Here is a 19,846-nt window from a genome sequence, read left to right as displayed (position 1 = left end):
GGTGGTGCCCTCTAAAACCCTCCACAATTCAACCCCATGTAGCCAAAAACCTCAAGACCACGCGGCCCTCTGACGGAAGGACTCCACTTCCAGGAGGGCACCACAGGGCGAGGGTTCAGAATAGGGGCTCTGGAGCACAACTTTTAAGGTTCAAATCCCAGTTCGGCCTCTCATTAGCTGGGTGACTTTGGGCCAGTCACTAACTTCTCGAAGTGGCAGTTTCATGTGGAGATAAGATCTGGACCCAGCTAATGAGCATTCATGAATTATAGATGTAAAGCTCATAGCCTATATTAAATGCTATGCAAATATTTGATAAATAAAATGGAAATGTATCCCAGACATCCTAAGGAAATTACGGAGCCAAGGGCGGGCAACATGTTAGCAAGGAGGACATCTGTCTCGTTTCCTGCTCGTACTGAGTGTGGAGCTCAGTGCCCCGCATAGGGCCAGCCCCAGGGCATGTGTGTTCTCCAAGTGAATACGGGTGCCTGATGTTTACGTAAGTGTGGTTGATAGCCGCCCCACACTGTCCGCAGACTTCCGATGCTGAGGACTAGAGGCTGGATAGATACAGTCTAGCACATCCATGTGAGGGACCACGGTCACATTAAATAAAAATTCAAATCACAGAAAACCATCTGCTGGAGAAATGCTAATGCTTTATCCAGAAGTGGACAGAGCTGGGAAAAAATGCTCCATGCCGCTGGAGGACTTAAACCAGGGCCCACGGATCCCCCCAAGGCACTACCAACAGAATTCAGGGGTCTATGAACCCTGTGATGGGGAAAAAAGGGTGTCTTTGTTTTCACTATAGCACCTCCTTCAATTGCAAAAGCAGGAAACGACCATAGCAGCCTGAGGAGCACTTAGGACTTGTCACTCATAAGAACCGCAGGCATGGTCATTACAACCTTACAGCTGTCCCAGATGGCAGGAAATTAATTTATGCTCATAAATTATCTCTACAACTATATTACAGAACTTACTGACTCTACCGCTAGATCTTGTTCTATAAAGAAGCATATGTTTTTGTATCACAAATTTATTTTTTAAAACTTGTGACAACTGTATTTTAATGTAATTGGTTTTCTTTGTGACACTATGTATTATATTTTATGCATTTAAAAATATTCCTAGAAAGTGTCCATATGTATCACAAAATTTTGCCTTAGTGTGCTCTCTTTCAAACACACAGGTACTACACGTATATGCGTGTGTTTCTATACATACATCTAGAAACACACACATATACACCCGCATACAAATATACGATTTGAAATCAGTGGAAGCTCGTGTGAATGTTAAGGCTGCTTATTTTAGCGGGAGGGGACAAAGATGCTGTTTGATTTTTTTCTTTGAGCTTCTCTGTATTTCCTGCTTTCCGCAATGCATGTGAATTGCTTTTGAGATTTATCAAGAAGTGTGTAATTAAGATGTAAGTGAGGTCCCCCACCCTTGTGTGGACCCGTCAGTGGTCTCCGGGTGAGCTCCTAGTTCTGCCGCCCTCCAGCTGAGTCACTTTAACTCTCCAAGCCTCAGCTTCCCCATCTGTTTGACACTACAGTGGCCGCCCATGCACCTTCGCTCTTCTCCTGGGGCGTTGGGTCCAGGGCCTGCCAGCCCTCGTACCCCGGCTGCAGGTCTGGCCTGGTCATCCATGACTCCACCCAGCAGTGGAAGTTCCTGAGGGGGATAGGGGCGCGGGAATGAAGCAGAACGTGAGCAACATTCATCGCCACCTCCCACGGGCAGACTATCCATTCATGTCCCCAGATGCAAGCTCGCCTTGTCCCAAACTGAGCCCAGCACGTCTCCCCATTGCCCTGTTCTTCCTCCCACCGGGGCCCATCTCACAGCACCCTCTCTAGCCAAGCGCCCACTCCTACACCTCAGAGCCCTTCTCAACTCCTCTCCCCTCCTTGCCCCTCTCAGTGGCCCCTTTGACCTCCTAATTTCTTGGCTCCATCCCTTCTTTTCTGTCCATTCAGGGCTTATCACTCCCCCCTGGACCACGCCCCAGCCCCCTGCCCATCTCTTCCCCTCTAGCCCTCCTGGCAGTTGTCAGCCCCGCCCTCTCCCACTCTGAAGCCTTGAGTGACAACCTATTGCTTTTGGAATCAAGCCTGGGCTCCCTAACGTGGCAGTCCAGACTCCCGACAACATTTGCAGCATGATTCTTCCTGAGACCCCATCGTGTATGTGATTGACTTTCCCTCTAGGCCTTCCCCAAGCCTGCTCAAATACTGCTGAATTTTTAAGGCCCAATTCAAATGTGACCTCCTCCAAGAAGCCCTCCGAGGTTTCCTCTCCATGGGGCCCTCCCTACTGGGCTCTGATCCCACCCTGGATCCCACCCTGGCCCCCACCTCACCAGATCATCTCGCTCTTGTCACCCTGGATCTCCCCAAACTCATTGCGGAAGTACTCGATGAGAAGATTGCTGTTCTGGTCATGGGCCGAGTTGTAGTTGGTCACGACGCGGGTGGGGATGCCCAGGCACCTCAGCACTGTTGGAGAGGAGTGGAAAGCGGGGTGAGAAGATGGGCTGAGGTCCTGGAAACATCCGCCCTGCTCTGGGCCTCCCCCTGCCCATCTGTATTCCAGGGAACACCGTACCTGCTGTCCAAGTGCTGAGAACATGAGCCAGCCCTTCTTGCTGGGACAACGGCGCCCACCTCTCTGGTCACCCCATGTCCATTCTATGCCCCTCACATCACAGTTGCCAGAAGGAGACTCTAAAATACAAACCTGGGCCGGGCGTGGTGGCTCACGCCTATAATCCCAGCACTTTGAGAGGCCGAGGGGGGCCTGAGGTCAAGAGTTTGAGACCAGCCTGGCCAATATGGTGAAACCCCATGTCTACTAAAAATACGAAAATTAGCCAGGCATGGTGGTGCACGCCTGTAATCCCAGCTACTCAGGAGGAGGCTGAGGCAGGAGAATTCCTTGAACCTGGGAGGCGGAGGTTGCCGTGAGCCAAGATTGCACCACTGCACTCCAGCCTGGGCGACAGAGAGAGACTCCATCTCAAAATAAAATAAAATACAAATCTGATGTCACCACTCCTCTGATCAATTGTCTATGACTCCCCATGGCCCTTGAGGTCAAAGCTAGAGCCCTGGCCATGGCCCTCGGCCCTGCAGGGTCTGGCCCCTGACCCCCTCCTCGCACACTGTGCTCCGCCACACTGGCCTCCAGCATGCTGTGCCTCCGCCAGCTTCTAGGCATCGGTGTCTGCCATTCCCTCTGCCTGGAAGGCTGCCTGCCAGGTTCAGGTTGCCCCATCATTTGCATTCATAGCACGGCTGGAGATCCGTCATCCTTCCAGTGTACGGGCATGTGAGGGATTCTTTAATTAGTCCTCCAAGGACAGTGAGGGATCTGTCTTATGTTAGATCCTGGAGCCCAGCACATGCCTGTCATTGACTATTTTCTCAAATGGGATGAAGGAGAGAGGAGAGGAAAGAGGGAGGGAAGGAAGGAGTGACTGAATGACTGACTCTCTGCAAGATAGGGACTTAAAAGACTCAAACAGCAGAACAGGCAGAGGAGGGGACAGTGGTCGGGAGACCCAGCTGCTTCCAGCTGTGTGACCTGGGACCAGTCCCTTCACCTCTCTGAGCCTTGGTTCCATCTTTTTGTGCATTAGTGATGCCACTGGGGACTCATCATCCTTCCCAATGTACAAGAACACGACTCATGTGGCCCTATAAACAGGTCGCAACACAGGCCAGGGTCCTCAGACTTGTCGGGAGGGAGGGCCCTGCATTCCTGCCAAGGCCCTGTTTGCTGGGAAAGGGGCTGATGTTGCAATGACAGGTTAAACAGAAACAGGACATTGACGGGCATCTGCAAGCTGAGCTCAGCTCGGAGAGGCGAGGAGCACAGGGGAGGGGGGAATCTCTGGCGTGGATCTCATCCACACGGCCTGCTGGGTGCTCCTGGCAGACGGAACTATGGGTGCTTTTACTCTCTCATTTTAAAATGTGCTTTTTATACTTTTTATATGTATTGTAAAAGTAACAGATTCCCAGAAAAAATATCTAAAAAATGAACAGAAACAAGATTACATAATAATGTAATCTGTGGGACTTTTGTTTTACTTTTAGTTTTGATTGAAGTTGAGTTTGGGAGTGGGTGAGAAGGGATGTGACCTTTGCTCCGGGACCACGGTAAGAGCTTACCGGTTGGCCCTGGATTCCTGCCAGGAGACTTGTAGGAGCTGGGAGGAAGGAGGAAGGAACAGCTATGACCTCCCCCTCTTGCCTGGTTTCTGTCCCCCTGACGCCTGGGCAGGGCTCAGCCCTAAGGCTGCCCTCAGTGAAGGCTGGTGTCCTAACCACAGGTCTTAACCCACCATGCAGCGGGCCTGAGGACGGACCAGAGGACGGGGGAGGCCTGTCTCTGCTGTCCAGGGAGCCAAGTGCCACTCTTGCCCCAGGGATGGTGTCCCGGGAGGCCTCTTCATCAGTCTAACAGGAGGCTGCCCCAGCACCGTGCTCAGAGCCTGACCCTGCTGCTCACCAGCTGTGTGACCTTGGGCAAGCCACTCCCCTCTCTGAGCCTCCATTTCCTCCTCAGTAAGAGAAGCTAATAATAGCAGCTTGTGGGGATTTGTGGTGATTCAGAGAGAGGCCGCGGGTGTGGGCAGAGCCTTGTCTGCCCATTCCCAGAGCAAGCATTGAGGGGGTGCTCGGGAACAGCACAGTGTGTCATGGTGCCCGTTATGGCAAATGTCGTCCATCAGTGCTGGCTGATTCATGGACATCGAGGAAGTACAGTGAGGGATCCGGCTGAGAAAGCTGGAATCCCAGGTTCCCCCGAAAATCCCCAGACCCAAGCCTAACCAGAGCCAGAGACTGTGCCAAGTGATCTCTCCCTGGTATTAAGAGCTTCCTATGAATGAGATCAGTCACCATTGTCTCCACTTTGTAGATAAGGAAACTGAGGCTTGGAGGCATCAATTCTCTTGCCCAAGTCCACCCAGGGGTTAGTGGCAGAGGTGGATTCAAACCCAGGCAGTCCAGCTCCAGAGTTCATGGGCCAATTCACCACTGGCCCACCACGTAAACTCCACGGCCACGGTGGTCAGACAGCCCTTTTCTTGGCCAAGTTTTCCCTGGCTCCATCCTACACAGCCTGGGAAGAGGCTGCAGGCACAGGAACACAGCCCTGCAGTGGGCAGCTGAGGGCAGGGTCTGCTGCTCAACCTTCAGGCGGCCACAGCCCAGGGTGACCAGAGTGACCAGGGTTTCTGCCGGTGAGCCTGGGGACCCAGGTCTTGGATTGTGGGGTTTTTCCAGGGAAACCCATGGGCTTCTTTGAAAAGAGGTGTTTTAGGGCTCTCAGAGGGAAGTGTCTGGCATGAGGGAGTTTCCACAAGAAAAAGGAATTCAGAAGTCATGGGGAACAGGGAGTCCCAGGCAGAGAGGCTGGGGTCAGAAGGCAAGGACAGCTGAGCTGAGAACCCAGGTTAGGCTGCCCTGACCCAGCCTGCTGGTGTGGATGTGCTGGGGACCTCCCAGGCACCCTTTCCTGGGCCTTAGCACTGGTTTTGGAATCAGAAAAGCTGGAAACCCCAGACCAGCCTTTTAGATTGAGCCTGGTAATAATAATAGTCATGACAATAAATAGTATCATCACATAAGTATTTTCTATTATGCACCCAAAATCATTTTAAGCACTTCCCTCATTCATTTATTTATTTAGAGATGAGGTCTCGCTCTGTCACCCAGGCTGGAGTACAGTGGTGCAATCATGACTCACTGCAGCCTCAACTTCCTGGGCTCAAGTGATCCCCCTGCCTCAGCCTCCCAAATAGCTAAGACTGCAGGTGCACCACTACCACGCTCAGCTACCTCACACATATTAACTCATTTAATCCTCACAACCATCCCAGTATAAAGGTACTACCGTTGTGCCCATTTTACATATGATGGAACTGTGGTTCAGAGGAGTTAAGTGATTTACCTAAGGACACACAGCTGGTAAGAAGCAGAGCTAGGATTTGAACCCAGATCTTGACTTCAGAATTTGTGCTCTCTCTCTCTCTTTTTTTTTTTTTTTTTTGAGAGAGGATCTTGCTCTGTTGCCCAGGCTGGAGTGCAATGGTGCAATCATAGCTCATTGCAGCCAACCTCCTGGGGTCAAGTGATCTTCCTGCCTCAGCCTCCTGAGTAGCCAAGACTCCAGGCACACACAACCATGCCTGCTAATTTTTGTTTTATTTTATTTTTTGTAGAGACAAGGTCTCACTATATTGCCCAGGCTGGTCTCAAGCTCCTGGCCTCAAGCGATCCTCATGTCTCGAGTCTACATTCGTAGCCAGTGTGTGATGCTAACCCATTCTCATAAGCACCATCATCAGCTTGGCAACAATCATCAACATTTTCTGGCCTTAAATTTTTAAGATTTTTGTTTTAGATTTACTTTACTTTTTTGGTTTTAACTTGCTCGATATTACCCCTCTACATTTTAGAACAGGCTTTCTTTCTTGACACTGATATGACTGTAGGATCCAGTTATTACTGGCTAATATTTGCCAAGAGCGACACTGGGCCAGGTTCTGTGCTGAGTAGCTTCATGTCACACCCACTCTAGGAGGAAGGCCTTGATGTTGTCCCCATTTTCCAGATGAGGAAACTGAGGTTCAGAAAGAAGTCATTTGCCCAAGGTCACAGAGCAAGTGGTGGGAGAGGGGGGGTTTAACTCAGGTTAAAAATCCTGAGTTTTTGAGAACGTGGACTCCAGTGCCCAAGTTCTCAGCCCTGAGCCCATGCAGTCTCCCCAGTGATAGCCCTTGATCCTAACAACCACCGGAGGGATGGCTATTGGATAAAGGACCGGAGAGGGTGGTCACAGGCTCTAGGCCACATAGCACATTGAGAGTGTTGGTGGCAGGGGCAGGACAAGGGCAGGGATGTCCTGATTCCTACCCCGGTGCTCTTTGTGCCCCCTCCCAGGGCTCATGACCCACATCCCAGGGTGCAGCTCACCTGTGCAGGCCACGGCGGCGAAGACCCAGCACTGGCCGTACTTGACGCGCTGGCAGCCGTGGTTCTTCCAGCGCCGCAGGATGTCCACGCTGCCGATCCAGGACATGGGGCTGATGCCGTCCCCGTAGTTGTTGTCCCAGCGTCCCAGCAGCACACCCTGGTCATCGTTGCAGTTGACCTGCAACCAGTGGGGCAGCACGGGGACTGAGCCTGGGATGGGGTGGCGGCTGTGCCGTCTGGGTGAGCGTGAGTGCGGCAGGGGCTGAAAGCTGGGGAGGGGAGCTCCAGGGTGAAGAAAGAGCAGGTGCAGAGGGGCCATGGTGCGACAGACTGTGGTGTGTGGCAGATGGTAGGGGCTGGAGCCGGGGGACAGGAGGGAGATGGGGAAGAAGGAGGTGGGGCAGGGTCAAGGTCTTGAATGCGATGCTGGGGATGTGACTCTGTCCTATGAACACGGGATTGCTCGGGAGTGACATGGTGTGATCTAAGTTTTACAAAGACCCGCCTGGGTCCCCCACCCCAGATTGTGTCGTTCCCCCTAAACTCCCATTACCTCGAGAATAAAATCAGCCTCCTGACCGTGATCCAAGAGGCCCTTCCGGTCTCACCCCTGCCCACCTCTGCGGCTTCCTCTGCACCCACGGGCCCTGCTCACTCCACTCCAAGCACACTGGCCTCCCTTCCTTCCTCAAACCTGCCAAAGTCGCTCCCTTCTCAGGGCCTTTGCACAGCTGTGCCCTCTGTCTGGAACGCCCTTCTCCTGGTTACCACCTTAGGGAGCCCCTCAGCCCCTCCCTGAGCCTGGTCCTGCAGTCCGATGCTGTCACACCTCGGGTTCCTTCAGAGCGTGAAACGTCATTTATGACTGCCTGCTCGTTCACATGGTGTTTTGGTTGGCGTCTGTCTCCTCTCCCCTATCCTCTATAACACAGTCTCCACAAAGTTAGAGCTCACACAGGACTTGTACATGGCTGTGTCCCCAGTGCCTAGGACACAAGTGGGACTTGATAAATATTTGCTGAAGAAATGAATAAATTAATTGCTCTGGGGGACCTCATAGCATCATCCTCATCTGTGTAAATCCTAAGGTCTTTTCCCCAAGACTTACCCATCTCCCGGGTCCCCCACCGCGCCCAGCCTATGTCTCCACTGCGAGGGAGGGGCCTGCGGGAGCCTCCTGTAGGCCCAGCCCCTGGATGGGCCATGCCACCCACTCACCATGCCGCTCACCACCCGGCCCACGTAGACGGGGCTGCTGCGGCGGGAGCAGTCACGGCCGGCGTTCTTCAGGAACTTGGGGTTGACGTCGAGAAGGGTCAGGCAGATGTCTAGGATCCCATCTTCAAACTGTGTCAGAGGAAACAAGAGGAGAAAGAGGGAGCTGGGAAGGCACCTCCTCCAGGAAGCCTGCCTTGAAGCCTCCAGCAGCTGTTTCCCGCTCTGTCCCACTCAGCAGACTGGGACACTCCGGCTGAGTCTGCCAAATCTCTCTGGTGGCAGCTTCTCTTGGCCCAGGAGGGAATGGAGTGGGACAATGACTGGGTGAGCCATGAGTGTGTGACAAAGGGGGTGACAATCTTCATCCAGGGCCTGGTTGGGGGGACCTGTGAATGTGGAGCAGGAGCCCATGGAGTGAGCAGCCCAGTGTCCCTGGGGCTCCCCCTCAGAGTCACCTTGGGCCCTGTCACCGTCCCTTTCTCCTCTTGCTCAGCCAAATCTCCCACTTCCCCAAGGCGTGACCCACCTTGCAGAGCTGATGTCAGCCCCCTCGTCCCCCTCTGACCCAGCACACACACGCTGCTCTGAGGCTGATTCTAAACACAGAAATCCAGTCCCATCACTCTGCTGTTTCAACTGTATCCACAGTAAAACCTAGACCTCTCGTGCAACCTACAAGGCCCTTCACAATCTGCCGCCATCCCCTCTTTGACCTCATCTCTCACCACTCACACCCACACTCACTCTGCCCAGGCTCACTGCCCCAGGGCCCTTGCATGTGCTGTCTCTCTGCTCAGAATGCTCTTCCTGCTGCTCTCTGCAGGGCCCACACCTTCTCATCCTTGCCATTCAAATGTCAGCTTTCTCAAAAGCAAGATCCCTTCTTGCCACCTTCCATTGGACCACCCACCTTCAGGGGCCCTTCTGTCTGTTCTCTTCCCCCCACCTCTGTGGTCCTTTCCTGGGTCAGATCTCCCTCCAAGCTGCACAATAGCCTTCCATGGCGTGAACCCTCTGTGGCTCCCTATTGCCATCAGCCTGATGTTCAGGGCTGTTCCACAACCTGGACACTGCTGGCTTCTCCCACCTCATCTCTTGGGGTTCCTTCACACACAAGGTAGGCCCCAAGCTACAACATACCACTCAGGCACAACATAACCTTTCCAACCTCTGAGCTTTCACTTGCATAGTTCTCTTGGCCTAGTATATCATGCACACAACTCCTTGCATGGCAAACTCCTATTTGTTCTTCAAAGCCCAGCTCAAATATTCCCTACTTCAAGAAGTACCACCTGATCCCCATAGGCTGTTATTCCTTCCTTCCTCTAGGTCTCATCTTCCTGGACTGTGACCACCTCCAGAAGCTTTGCAAGGGCCATGTCCCACAGCCCGGCACAAGCCCGGATACAAAACAGGACCCTGGGGGCTGGGCGCGGTGGCTCACGCCTGTAATCCCAGCACTTTGGGAGGCCGAGGCAGGCGGATCACGAGGTCAGGAGATCGAGACCATCCTGGTTAACACGGTGAAACCCCGTCTCTACTAAAAGAATACAAAAAATTAGCCGGGCGTGGTCGCGGGCGCCTGTAGTCCCAGCTACTCGGGAGGCTGAGGCAGGAGAATGGCATGAACCCAGGAGGTGGATCTTGTAGTGAGCCGAGATTGCCCCACTGCACTCCAGCCTGGGCAACAGAGCGAGACTCCGCCTCAAAAAAACAACAACAACAAAAAAAACAAGACCCTGGGAAATAAAGGAAGAACTTGACTTTGTTCTCCTTCTCAGGAGAGAATGAAAAGCCATGAAAAATCAGAGCCAATTCATTTTCTGATGTATTTTACGCATCACGGTCATACCACCATTTCATTTATATCCCACAGGAGGCTACGGGATTGCTGAGCAATAGTTTTGCAATTATCATCGCGATATTCAGATGACAAAACTTTGGTCAAAGCCTGAGATCATACAGGGAAGATTTCCCTATGGTTTCAGGGTAGGACCCTCTAGCCTTGAACCCTGACCCAGAGGCTGCTGGGGGAAGCCTCAGGGTGAACCCCAACCCAGGAGGCCAATACCTCCTAACACACCAGGAGGTTGAGTGGCCAGGGGTGCAATGGTTCTTGCTTCGTGAGTTTTCCCAGCAGAGTCTCAAGGATTTTTACAGGTAGCTGGATGATAAATGAAATTTATCATCACCGGTTTAGAGAACCAGCCCAGCCTAGCCAGCCGGGGAGTGAGAAACCATGTGAAACAGACGAGCCATCGGCTGAGCCAGATGGTAGGAGCCCAAAGGTCAGGCTGGCTTTACTGACTCCAGCCAAGCCCAGCCTAGACAGCCATGCATGGCTGACCCACAGACTTGTGAGAAATAATAAGTGATTGTTGTTTTTAGCCCCTAAATTTCAGGCTTGTTATGTAGCAGCAGCTAACAGATACAACCACATCAGCAGTTCCCAAAGTATGGTTATTAGACAAGCAGCATCAGCATCACCTGGGAACTTGTCTGAAGAGCAAATTCTCACCCCCTAGCGTTTTAACACCCTCCCTCAGTGATCCTGAGAACCACTGATCTGGGTGAGGGTTTAAAGCCTCTTCTTAGCACATGCCTAGCACAGAGGGCTCACCCCAGCCCATCTCCAAGTACTGCCTATTGTTTCAATACATGAGCTTTACTGTTCCCTCTTCCCCCTCCCAGGATACCAACCAACTTCACAGCTCCCAAAGGCTCTCCTAGTTCTTTCTCCACCTTGAATCCAGGGCCACCGCCTTTGCTGTGTGACCTCAGGGCAGCCTTGGCCCTCTCTGAACCTTCAGCTGTTTCAGGGCCTTTGCATCCCTGACAGCATGAAGCGGGTGACTCTGTGACTCACTCCCACCTGTGCAGCTTTGGTTGCCCCTAGACACAGGGCCGGGCACACAGAAGGGCCTGAGATGGTTGGGAGAGACAGGGTGTGGCCCCTACCTGCCCAAAATTCCAAGGTATGTTCTTGATGAACTTGGCCGAGCCCTGGTAGATAAAGCCCTGCTGGGTGAGGATGTACTCCTGCCGCTCCTCTTCCGAGTCCAGGTACACAGCATCCGCTGCAGGCAGGAAGAAAGGGACCTCAGCTCTGGGTCTGCGGAGGCCCAGGGTCCCTGCAAATCTGGAGTCACGGGTGCCAATTCCCTAGGCCAAGCCAGTGTCTCAGGGATCCCTCCTTCTTTTTTTTTTTTTTTTTTAGACGGAGTCTTGCTCTGTCGCCCAGGCTGGAGTGCGGTGGTGCGATCTCGGCTCACTGCAAGCTCCGCCTTCCGGGTTCCCGCCATTCTCCTGCCTCAGCCTCTCCGAGTAGCTGGGACTACAGGCGCCCGCCACCACGCCCGGCTAATTTTTTTGTATTTTTAGTAGAGACGGGGTTTCACCGTGGTCTCGATCTCCTGACCTCGTGATCCGCCCGCCTCGGCCTCCCAAAGTGCTGGGATTACAAACGTGAGCCACCGCGCCCGGCCCCCTCCTTCTTTTAATTAGAAAAAGTAACCATTAATGAATAATCCCACATCAATGAGATAAGGTGTTATCGGTTAGTGACAACAAAGGCTGCCATTTCTCCAACACTCGCCGTGTGCCAGGACCTGCGATAAATGTATGACCTGTATTAATACATTTAATCTCCAGAAGAGCCTTATGAGGAAGGGATCCTTGAAAGCCCCATTTTAAAGACCAGAAAACTAAGGCTCAGGAATATTTTATAGCTAGGAAAACTGAGACTAAAGACAGAGGAGCACTGGACCAGGAGTCAGGAAACTCCTGATCCTCACTTGCTGTGTGACCCTGGGTAGGCTACTTTGCCTTCTCTGCCCACCTTAACACCTCACTGTGTCAGCCCAAAATGCAGATCTGAAAGGTGCTTTGGAAACGAAAGCCCTGAGGTAGGGTGAGGGAGGCACATGATTCAAGGTAGACAGAACTCAGTAGCAGAGAGGAAGGCCAAGAAGGCCAAGAAAGGGTTCCTGCAGCTCAGGAGAGGTCCTGTCCAGCTTGAGAGAGTCACAGAGGGCTCCCTGGAGGAGGTGGCATCTGAATGTTGTCTTGAAAAATGATTAAGGTTTAGAGAGTTGCAACCTGGAGGGTGGCATTCTAAGCAGAGGACCAGAAAGCACAAAGCTTTGGCTGCTGGAAAATGCAGGGCATTTAGTTGTCTGTGGCCAGTGATGGGAGAAGAGGGGGCTGAGGAAGTTGGGGCCAGATGGTAGGAGCCCAAAGGTCAGGCTGGCTTTACTGACTCCACTTAACTGGTGAAGAAACTGAGGCCAAGAAGGGGCAATCTGGAGCCCCATTATGACTTTGGTGAGCCCCAGGCACTCTTGACTTCATGCATTCCTTCCTCCATTAGAAAAAAAGTAATTGAATGTTATGACTGCCTTGGTTAATGACAGCTATCTCAATACTACATATTAAAACCTATTGTTTAACTTAAATGTTCATTTTTTTCTTCTGATTTTAATTAAATTAAAACATGTTCAGGGGCCCCTAAAAGTTTCTCGGGCCCCAGGCACTGTGCCTGCCGGGTCTAATGGAGAAGCTGGCCTGGGAAGGAAGCAGCTGCAGGACCCTCAGACCCCTGGGCTTTGTCATGCCCATCTGCAGTGACCAGCAGCCCCCACTTTATCGTAGTGAAGAAAAATGGGAAAGAGGCCAAGTCTCTTGTGTATTCTGATCTTTGGCTCCGGAAACTTCTATAAAAATTAACCTTGAAGTCAATGAACTACAATGACTCTGCAGCAGCCGGGTGGTGTGGGATAAAGAATGAAAGAGAAAGAACCCACGGTGTTTCAACGTTAGAATGAGTGTCAGCACTTGTTGAATTGTCCCCACCCCAGCTCAGGATGCCAAGACTGTGACGTCCCCAGCTCAGGTCTCCATCTGGTAAAGGTGGGGGCACTGGGGACGTGAAGCTTTGCATATAACTGGCACTCGATCATATTGGTCTTGGAGCTGACGTACAGGAGGGTCCCATTTTCCAGGCAGACCCGGCCCTTTCCCACCCATCAGACTGATTTCCTCCCACAGCGCCCCTGCGCTCACCCCAGCCCAACTTCCTGCCTCTGCATCACCAGCTCCACAGCTCCCGCCCCGGGATGTGGGTCACTTTAGTCACTGTGCCGCTTGGCTGACCGCCAGTCCAACCCGCCGCCGGGTGAGGCCAAGCAGGAGGAAGGGGGCCATCCCCCAGAACCGCGCTTCCCATTCCCTAAACTCTGAAACCCTGTGGTGTGGACGAGGGTGGGGACACCGGCGTGTTCCTGTCCTGTTGGCAGAGCTGCCAACTAGTTGCTACCCTCTGCAGATTGACTAAAATTCAAAACCTATGGGGCAGGGGGGATCTAGTAAGGCCACTTCTGTCCCGAGAAATCATTCCATTAGCCACAGGGTCTGAAGCAAGGGTGCTCATTGACGCACAGTCCCTGCGTGCCATGAGCCTCCGGGCACAACCTCATGTCCATCAGTGGGGGCTGGACCATCCACATGGGCAAGACACAGGACACTCGAGGCCCTTAGAAAGAATGAGCAGATGTGGCCGGGCGTAGTGGCTCACGCCTGTGATCCCAGCACTTTGGGAGGCCGAGGTGGGTGGATCACCTGAGGTCAGGAGTTTGAGACCACCCTGGCCAACATGGTGAAACTCTGTCTCTACTAAAAATACAAAAACTAGCCCGGCGTGGTGGTGCATGCCTGTAGTCCCAGCTACTCAGGAGGCTGAGGCATGAGAATCATTTCAACCAGGGAGGCAGAGGTTGCAGTGAGGTGAGATTGCACCGCTGCACTCCAGCCTGGGTGACAGAGAGAGAGAGCCTTGGTCTCAAAAAAAAAAAAAAAAAAAAAAGAGAAAAGAAAAAAAAAGAATGAATGAGCAGATGTATGCAGACCAACGTGGACAGAGCCTCACGGTGTATTGCGAGGGGAAAAAACCAAGTTGTAGGTTAATGTATACGGTGGGATCCTTTTATGTTTGCAATAGAAAGACAGAGACCTATAAAATACAGCAATTTCTCCAGGCACATACAGACTGACCTAAGGAGGTGAGCCCCCGCAAAATATCTAACAATGGTGTCCCCCAAGGAGGAGGAGTCAAAGGGGGAGGCCGTTTCTCTGTAGTCCTGAAGCCCTCCCCTCCCCTCCCCTTTTTTTGAGACAAGAGTCTTGCTCTGTCACCCAGGCTGGAGTGCAGTGGCACAATCCCAGCTAACTGCAGCCTCAACCTCCTGGACTCAAGCGATCCTCCCACCTTAGCCTCCTGAGTAGTTAGGACTACAGATGTGTGTCATCACATCAGGCTAATTTTTGTATTTTTTATAGGGACGGTGGGTTTCGCCATGTTGGCCAGGCTGGTCTTGAACTCCTGGCTCAAATGATCCCCCTGCCTCAGCCTCCCAAAGTGCCAGGATTACAGGTGTGGGATTACAAGCATGGGATTACACTGCACCTGGGCTTGAAGCTTTTCTAAAGAGAATGCTGTCGTGGTTTACTCTTATACTGGGAAATAAAAATCAAAATATGGAAAGGTGAAAAATTTTTAAATATTTCTGCTCAAATATAAAATGCCTCAAAATAGAGAAGAAAAAAAATAAAGCAGTGGGCCAGCAAGAAGGTGACTGTCTAACAGCCAGGAGGCCAGAATTTCTGCCCTTGTGAGGAGGGACACCCGATTCCCAGGAGGGGCCTGGCCCGTGATGCTTCTCGCCCTGCTTTATTTCATTAGAGCAGGAAGGAAACAGATCATTAGATCTGACTGCCTTGCTAGTTAGATGGGAAAATCGAGGCCTGGGGAGGTGACTGGCAACCCCTGCCTCCTCCCCCTTGCTCAAGTCAGTTTTCTTTTTTCCAAGCTCTCCCCTCTGACTTTCTAGTTTTGTCCAAGGTTGTCCACTTATTTATTCAAAGAGCTTTCAAAGGCCACTCAACCACTCTGAGCCTCAGTTTCCTGTGTGTGAAGTGGGGATGTGTCATCTCCCCCTTGGGACTGTTGAGAGGCCCGACTGAGATAGTGTGTAAGGAGGCAGCTGGACGGTCAAACTGCTCCTACTCACCCCCCTTCCCCAACCCTCCCACCAACCTCACCTTCCGGTTTCCCTTCCCCAAACCAGTCTAGGTGAGATTTAAAACAGGGCCTCCCACCTCGGCCGGGCACTGTGGCTCACACCTGTAATCTCAGCACTTTGGGAGGCCGAGGCGGGTGGATCACCTGAGGTCAGTAGTTCGGGACCAGCCTGGCCAACGTGGTGAAACTCCGTCTCTACTAAAAATACAAAAATTAGCCAGGCATGGTGGCACATGCCTGTAATCCCAGCTACTGGGGAGGCTGAGGCAGGAGAATTGCTTGAACCTGGTGGGCGGAAGTTGCAGTGAGCCGAGATCGTACCATTGCACTCCAGCCCAGGCAACAAGAGCAAAACTCCATCTCAAACAAAACAAAACAAAAAACACAAAAAAACCAGGGCCCCATGAAACAGAACCAGGACACAGTGCCCGGGCCTGGGCATCAGCTGGGCACCCTATTCCTGATGTGGGGCTTTTGAAACCGAGTCACCGCCAAGCCCCAGTTCATAGTGGTCTAGGAATATACAGGCCTCAAACAGGGAGTGAAGTCCCTTGGTAATTATGTGGAATTGGGCATATCATTCTGCTTCTTTTTATTTTTATTTTTTTAGAGACAGGGTCTCACTCTGATATCCAGCCTGGAACGCAGTGGTGTAATCATAGCTCACTGCAGCCTCGACCTCCTGGACACAAGTGATCCTCCCACCTCAGCCTCCCAATTAGCTGGGACCACAGGCGTGCACTACCACACCCAGCTACTGTTAAAATTTTTTTTTTGTAGAGACAGGGTCTTGCTCTGTTGCCCAGGCTGGTCTTTAACTCCTGGCTCGCTCAAGTGATTCTCCCTCCTCAGCCTCCCAAAGAACCGAGATTACAGGCATGGATCACTGAGCCCGGCCTCATTTTGTTTCTATAAACAGGGATAACAGGAGTACTCATGTCTTGAGGGTTTTGTGAGGCTGGAGCACAGTGGGCCTCACTCAGTCCACTTTGATGTTGTCTCTTATCCCCTGTTCTTCCCACCTCCAGTAGCCTCCTCCATGGGCGGATCCATCCCTGCCCACCCCAACGCTGTGAGTGGATGGCGTGTGGCTCACCTGGGCACCAGGCATTGAAGAGCAAGATGAAGTGGCCCAGCACAAAGCTGGATCCCTGGTAGCCAGTGGTGGCCTCCAGGCTGAGGCGATACAGGCCGATGGGGGCGTTGGCCGGAGTGGTGAGCTGCAGCGAGAGGGTGCAGTCTTGCTGGTCCACCACAGTGGCTGTCCAGTCACCCTCCTCCACAGCATCTCGCAGTGGAAAACGGGCCTTGGTCCCTGCCTCCTCGCTAGGGGCTGGGCCTGTGGAGGGAGAAGCAGTAGCCGTGAGCTAGGGATGGCAGGGCAGGGCACCTACCTGGGGTCCCCTGGCTTGGGCTCCAGGCCTAGTTCTGCCACTAACAACTGAAATAACTGGCAAGAAGTTTTGTCTCCCTGAGCCTCAGTTTCCTCATCTGTAAAGGGGGGCTCAGAACCCCAGCCTTTCGGGGTGGTTTTGTGGGAATGCATAAAAAGCCACAGGCATACGGCATGTCCTCAACTAGAGAGTCCTCCTGAGAGAGGGGCCATGTGGCCCGGAACCAAGGCTCAGTTCCACTGCTCTGCAATGACGTGACTCGGGACAAGCCCGTCTCTCTCTCTGGGATCACCTGGCCCATTTGTGTAGCATAGACAAGGATTAGGCAAGATGCCCCAGGGCCCTCCTTTCCTGCCTACATCCTCTACCTGCTAGCGTCCACTTTTTCTCTCACAGAAGGAAGCCCAGATGCTGAGCAGGAAGGGACCTCGGTCCTCTGAGAGCCCTTGCTGCAGGCCAGCGGAGGATGCTGGCTGGCCCGCACAGCCTCAAGGTGTCTGTCTCCCCAAGCCCGCCAACTGCTGTCCCCCGCATCTCCATAGGCAGTTCCAAGATGCTGGTCATAACCACCCCTCACCTTCCTACAGCCTTTTACACTTCAGGAAACACCTGCTTCCTTTGAGACCTCTTGCCCAGGTGAGAAAACTGAGGCTCAGAGCGAAGGGGTCTCCCAAGGATATCCTAGGAGTTTGTGGCAAAGGTCACATCTGAAGTGGGTCTTTAGCTCTCGGTTGTCTTCTATGGTGCCTCTCCTTCCCAAAGAGGACGCTCCCCGGCCGGGTTCTCAAAGGCACAGTGATGGGCACACTCTCAAACAGCTGCTTTTCCAGGTGGAGGGGAGGGCCCGCCCCCACAGGCAGGTCTGAGTCATGGGCAGGGCGAGGAGGGGCTGGTCACTTTCTGGACATGGGTGGTGGAGAGGAGACAGAGGACGTTCTCTGCCTGGCTGGGCGGGTGCCCAGGAAAGTTTATTTTTATTCTTCCATCTCCCTCCCTGCAGCTCTGCCCACCCACTGCAGGCATTATTGGGGCCTGCTCACCCAGGGGCTCCCTCCCAGCCCCCAACCCCCTCCTCCCTGCCAGCCAGCCCCACCCACACTCAGCTCAAATGTAACCATGAACTAACAGGCACGACACAGGCCTCTCAGGCCCTGTCCAAGTGCCAGGGGCCGACTGGAAGCCTTTGAATGCTCCCTGACTTCCAGAGCTGGCATCTGGGGAGGAGCCATGTAGGCCTGGGGTCCCAGACCCACCCTAGGTCTGGTTCCCCGACTCTGCCCCTGAGCACTGTGTGACCTGGGCCACATCACCAGGCCTCTCTGATCTGCTTTCTTATCCAAGAAGACAACAGGCTTAGGCCACATGCCTGGGAGGGTCCGATCTCAGGTTCAAAACTGGCTCTATGAACTTGGACAAGTTACTTAGCTTCTCTATGCCACAGTTTTCTCATCTGTAAAATGGGGCCAGTGGCAGTACCTCCCTATAAGGTTGTTGTGAAGCTTAAAGAGGACAGGCATGCAAAGCATCCCACAAGGCTCCTGGTGTATAGTAAGTGCTCAGGAAATCATGGTTAGTCTTGTTCAGTTTTCATGAACGCCTCCTGGCTCTGTTTAGAGGGTTCCGTGAGAGAGTTCATAGAAGGCATTTAGAACAGTGACCAGCTCACAGTAATCATGCAGGAAATGTGAGCTGTCATCAGTATTATTAAAAGGGGCCACTAAACATCTGAACTCTCAGGCCAAATAGCAGATTGTGAGGACTGGAGTGGAATGTAGAAATTGTCTAGTTCGATTGACGAACTTCACGGATATGGAAACTAAGGCTGAGAGGGGTGGCGCTGGGGTGACCAAGCATCACAGTTTGCTCAGGACAGCCTCAGTTTGTCTGTGGTCCCAGTATAATTCTTAAGGGTGCTCCTTCCAATCTCAGAAATGTCCCCACTCGGAGGATCAATGATCTGGTCTCTGTGGCAACAGGCCTGGGCCAGGTCCCATCACCACTGTCGCTGTTGACATGTCACCCTTGGGGACAAGTCAGGACACGCATTTCCCTTTCTCTCTAACTCGGGGTAGCCATGCACACACACTCACACACCCCTTTCTTCCCAGATCCCAGGGGAACAGGAGAAGGACAGGCTGTCCCACGGTCCGCCCGCTGCTCACGTAAGCTGGCTTCACAAATTCCTTGGCTGCGATTCTACACCATCCTCTTTGTGGGACCAGAGGCACCATGAGGACCACTCTGGGCCCAAATAACCACAGGGAGCCTAGGGGTCCTGGCCACTATCCCAGACCATGGTGGCCGGGCCGGGATGGGGTGGGTGAGCCGAACCTTCCAGAGTAAAGCCTTCTATCAGCCTCATAAGGGTTCCTTTCACTCCTCCAGGCCGACTTCACTCCCACTGTGACCGCCACACCCCCTCAAACCCCGACCCCACCTTGGAGGGAACTTTATCCCTCTAACAAGGATGGAATTTGTCTAGTGTGGCCTGGACCCCATAACAGAGTCTGTCGGGTCTCAAACTGTCTGGGTGAAAACACACAATATCTAAGAATGTGTGGGGTCAGGCCACATGCTCCATTAGCTGAGTGACCTTAGCCACCTCTCCTGCTTCTCTGGGACTCAGTTTCCCATAACAAGCTAGAATGTTCCCACACAGGAGTGGAGTCACCTGGCCAGGCCTTGAGCGGGGCGTTGACCCAGGCCAGAACTGGAGTTCGGGGAGGGCCTGGTTTCCTGGTATTGTCCCTCAGGCTTCCCCAGGCCCCGGGAATTTCTTGGTTGCTTGGACAGGGAAGCTGTGTGCACTCTGTACTCAGAGATCTGGGCTCTTCCGTGGCTGCCTACAGGGGCTGCGGAAGTGACCGGGGCAGGTTGGTTATGGTTTGAGATAAGTTGGTGGAGACTGGAGGACAAAGATTAGCTTGCTGGGGTGGGAAGGTCAGCAGCGGCCCTTCACCCAACCCCAAACTCAGGGCCCTAATTACCTAACACTACGCTACCCAGACAACTGGAGAAGGAGAAATAAGAAAGGGGACGTCTGGAGAGTGAGAGAAGAGGAAAGAAGGCGGCCTGATCCTTAGCGAACGAACTCAGGAGCAGAAAACCCAATCCCCCATGTTCTCACTTGTAAGTGGGAGCGAAATGACGAGAACACGTGG

The 19,846-nt window shown here is 52.9% G+C and overlaps 1 protein-coding gene across 2 annotated transcripts in view; it reads right to left on the bottom strand.

The window, feature by feature from the left end:
• Nucleotides 1-19,846, bottom strand: part of TGM2 (transglutaminase 2) — a 37,138-nt gene that overhangs the window by 11,240 nt on the left and 6,052 nt on the right. The window contains exons 3-8 of one of the 2 annotated variants that reach the window (XM_055265816.2): nt 16,388-16,630; nt 11,175-11,293; nt 8,217-8,345; nt 6,999-7,176; nt 2,375-2,510; nt 1,583-1,686 (exon numbers count right to left, since the gene is read on the bottom strand). In XM_055265816.2, the coding sequence (XP_055121791.2) occupies nt 1,583-1,686; nt 2,375-2,510; nt 6,999-7,176; nt 8,217-8,345; nt 11,175-11,293; nt 16,388-16,630 (909 nt within the window). The remainder of the gene's footprint in view (nt 1-1,582; nt 1,687-2,374; nt 2,511-6,998; nt 7,177-8,216; nt 8,346-11,174; nt 11,294-16,387; nt 16,631-19,846) is intronic. The other variant, XM_055265818.2, reaches the window with a different exon arrangement.

This window comes from Symphalangus syndactylus, chromosome 24 (assembly GCF_028878055.3).
Source record: "Symphalangus syndactylus isolate Jambi chromosome 24, NHGRI_mSymSyn1-v2.1_pri, whole genome shotgun sequence".
In the NCBI taxonomy this organism is placed as follows: Eukaryota; Metazoa; Chordata; class Mammalia; order Primates; family Hylobatidae; genus Symphalangus; species Symphalangus syndactylus.
The sequence above is the reverse complement of the archived record's forward strand: the minus strand, read 5'-3'. Positions and strand labels throughout refer to the sequence as shown.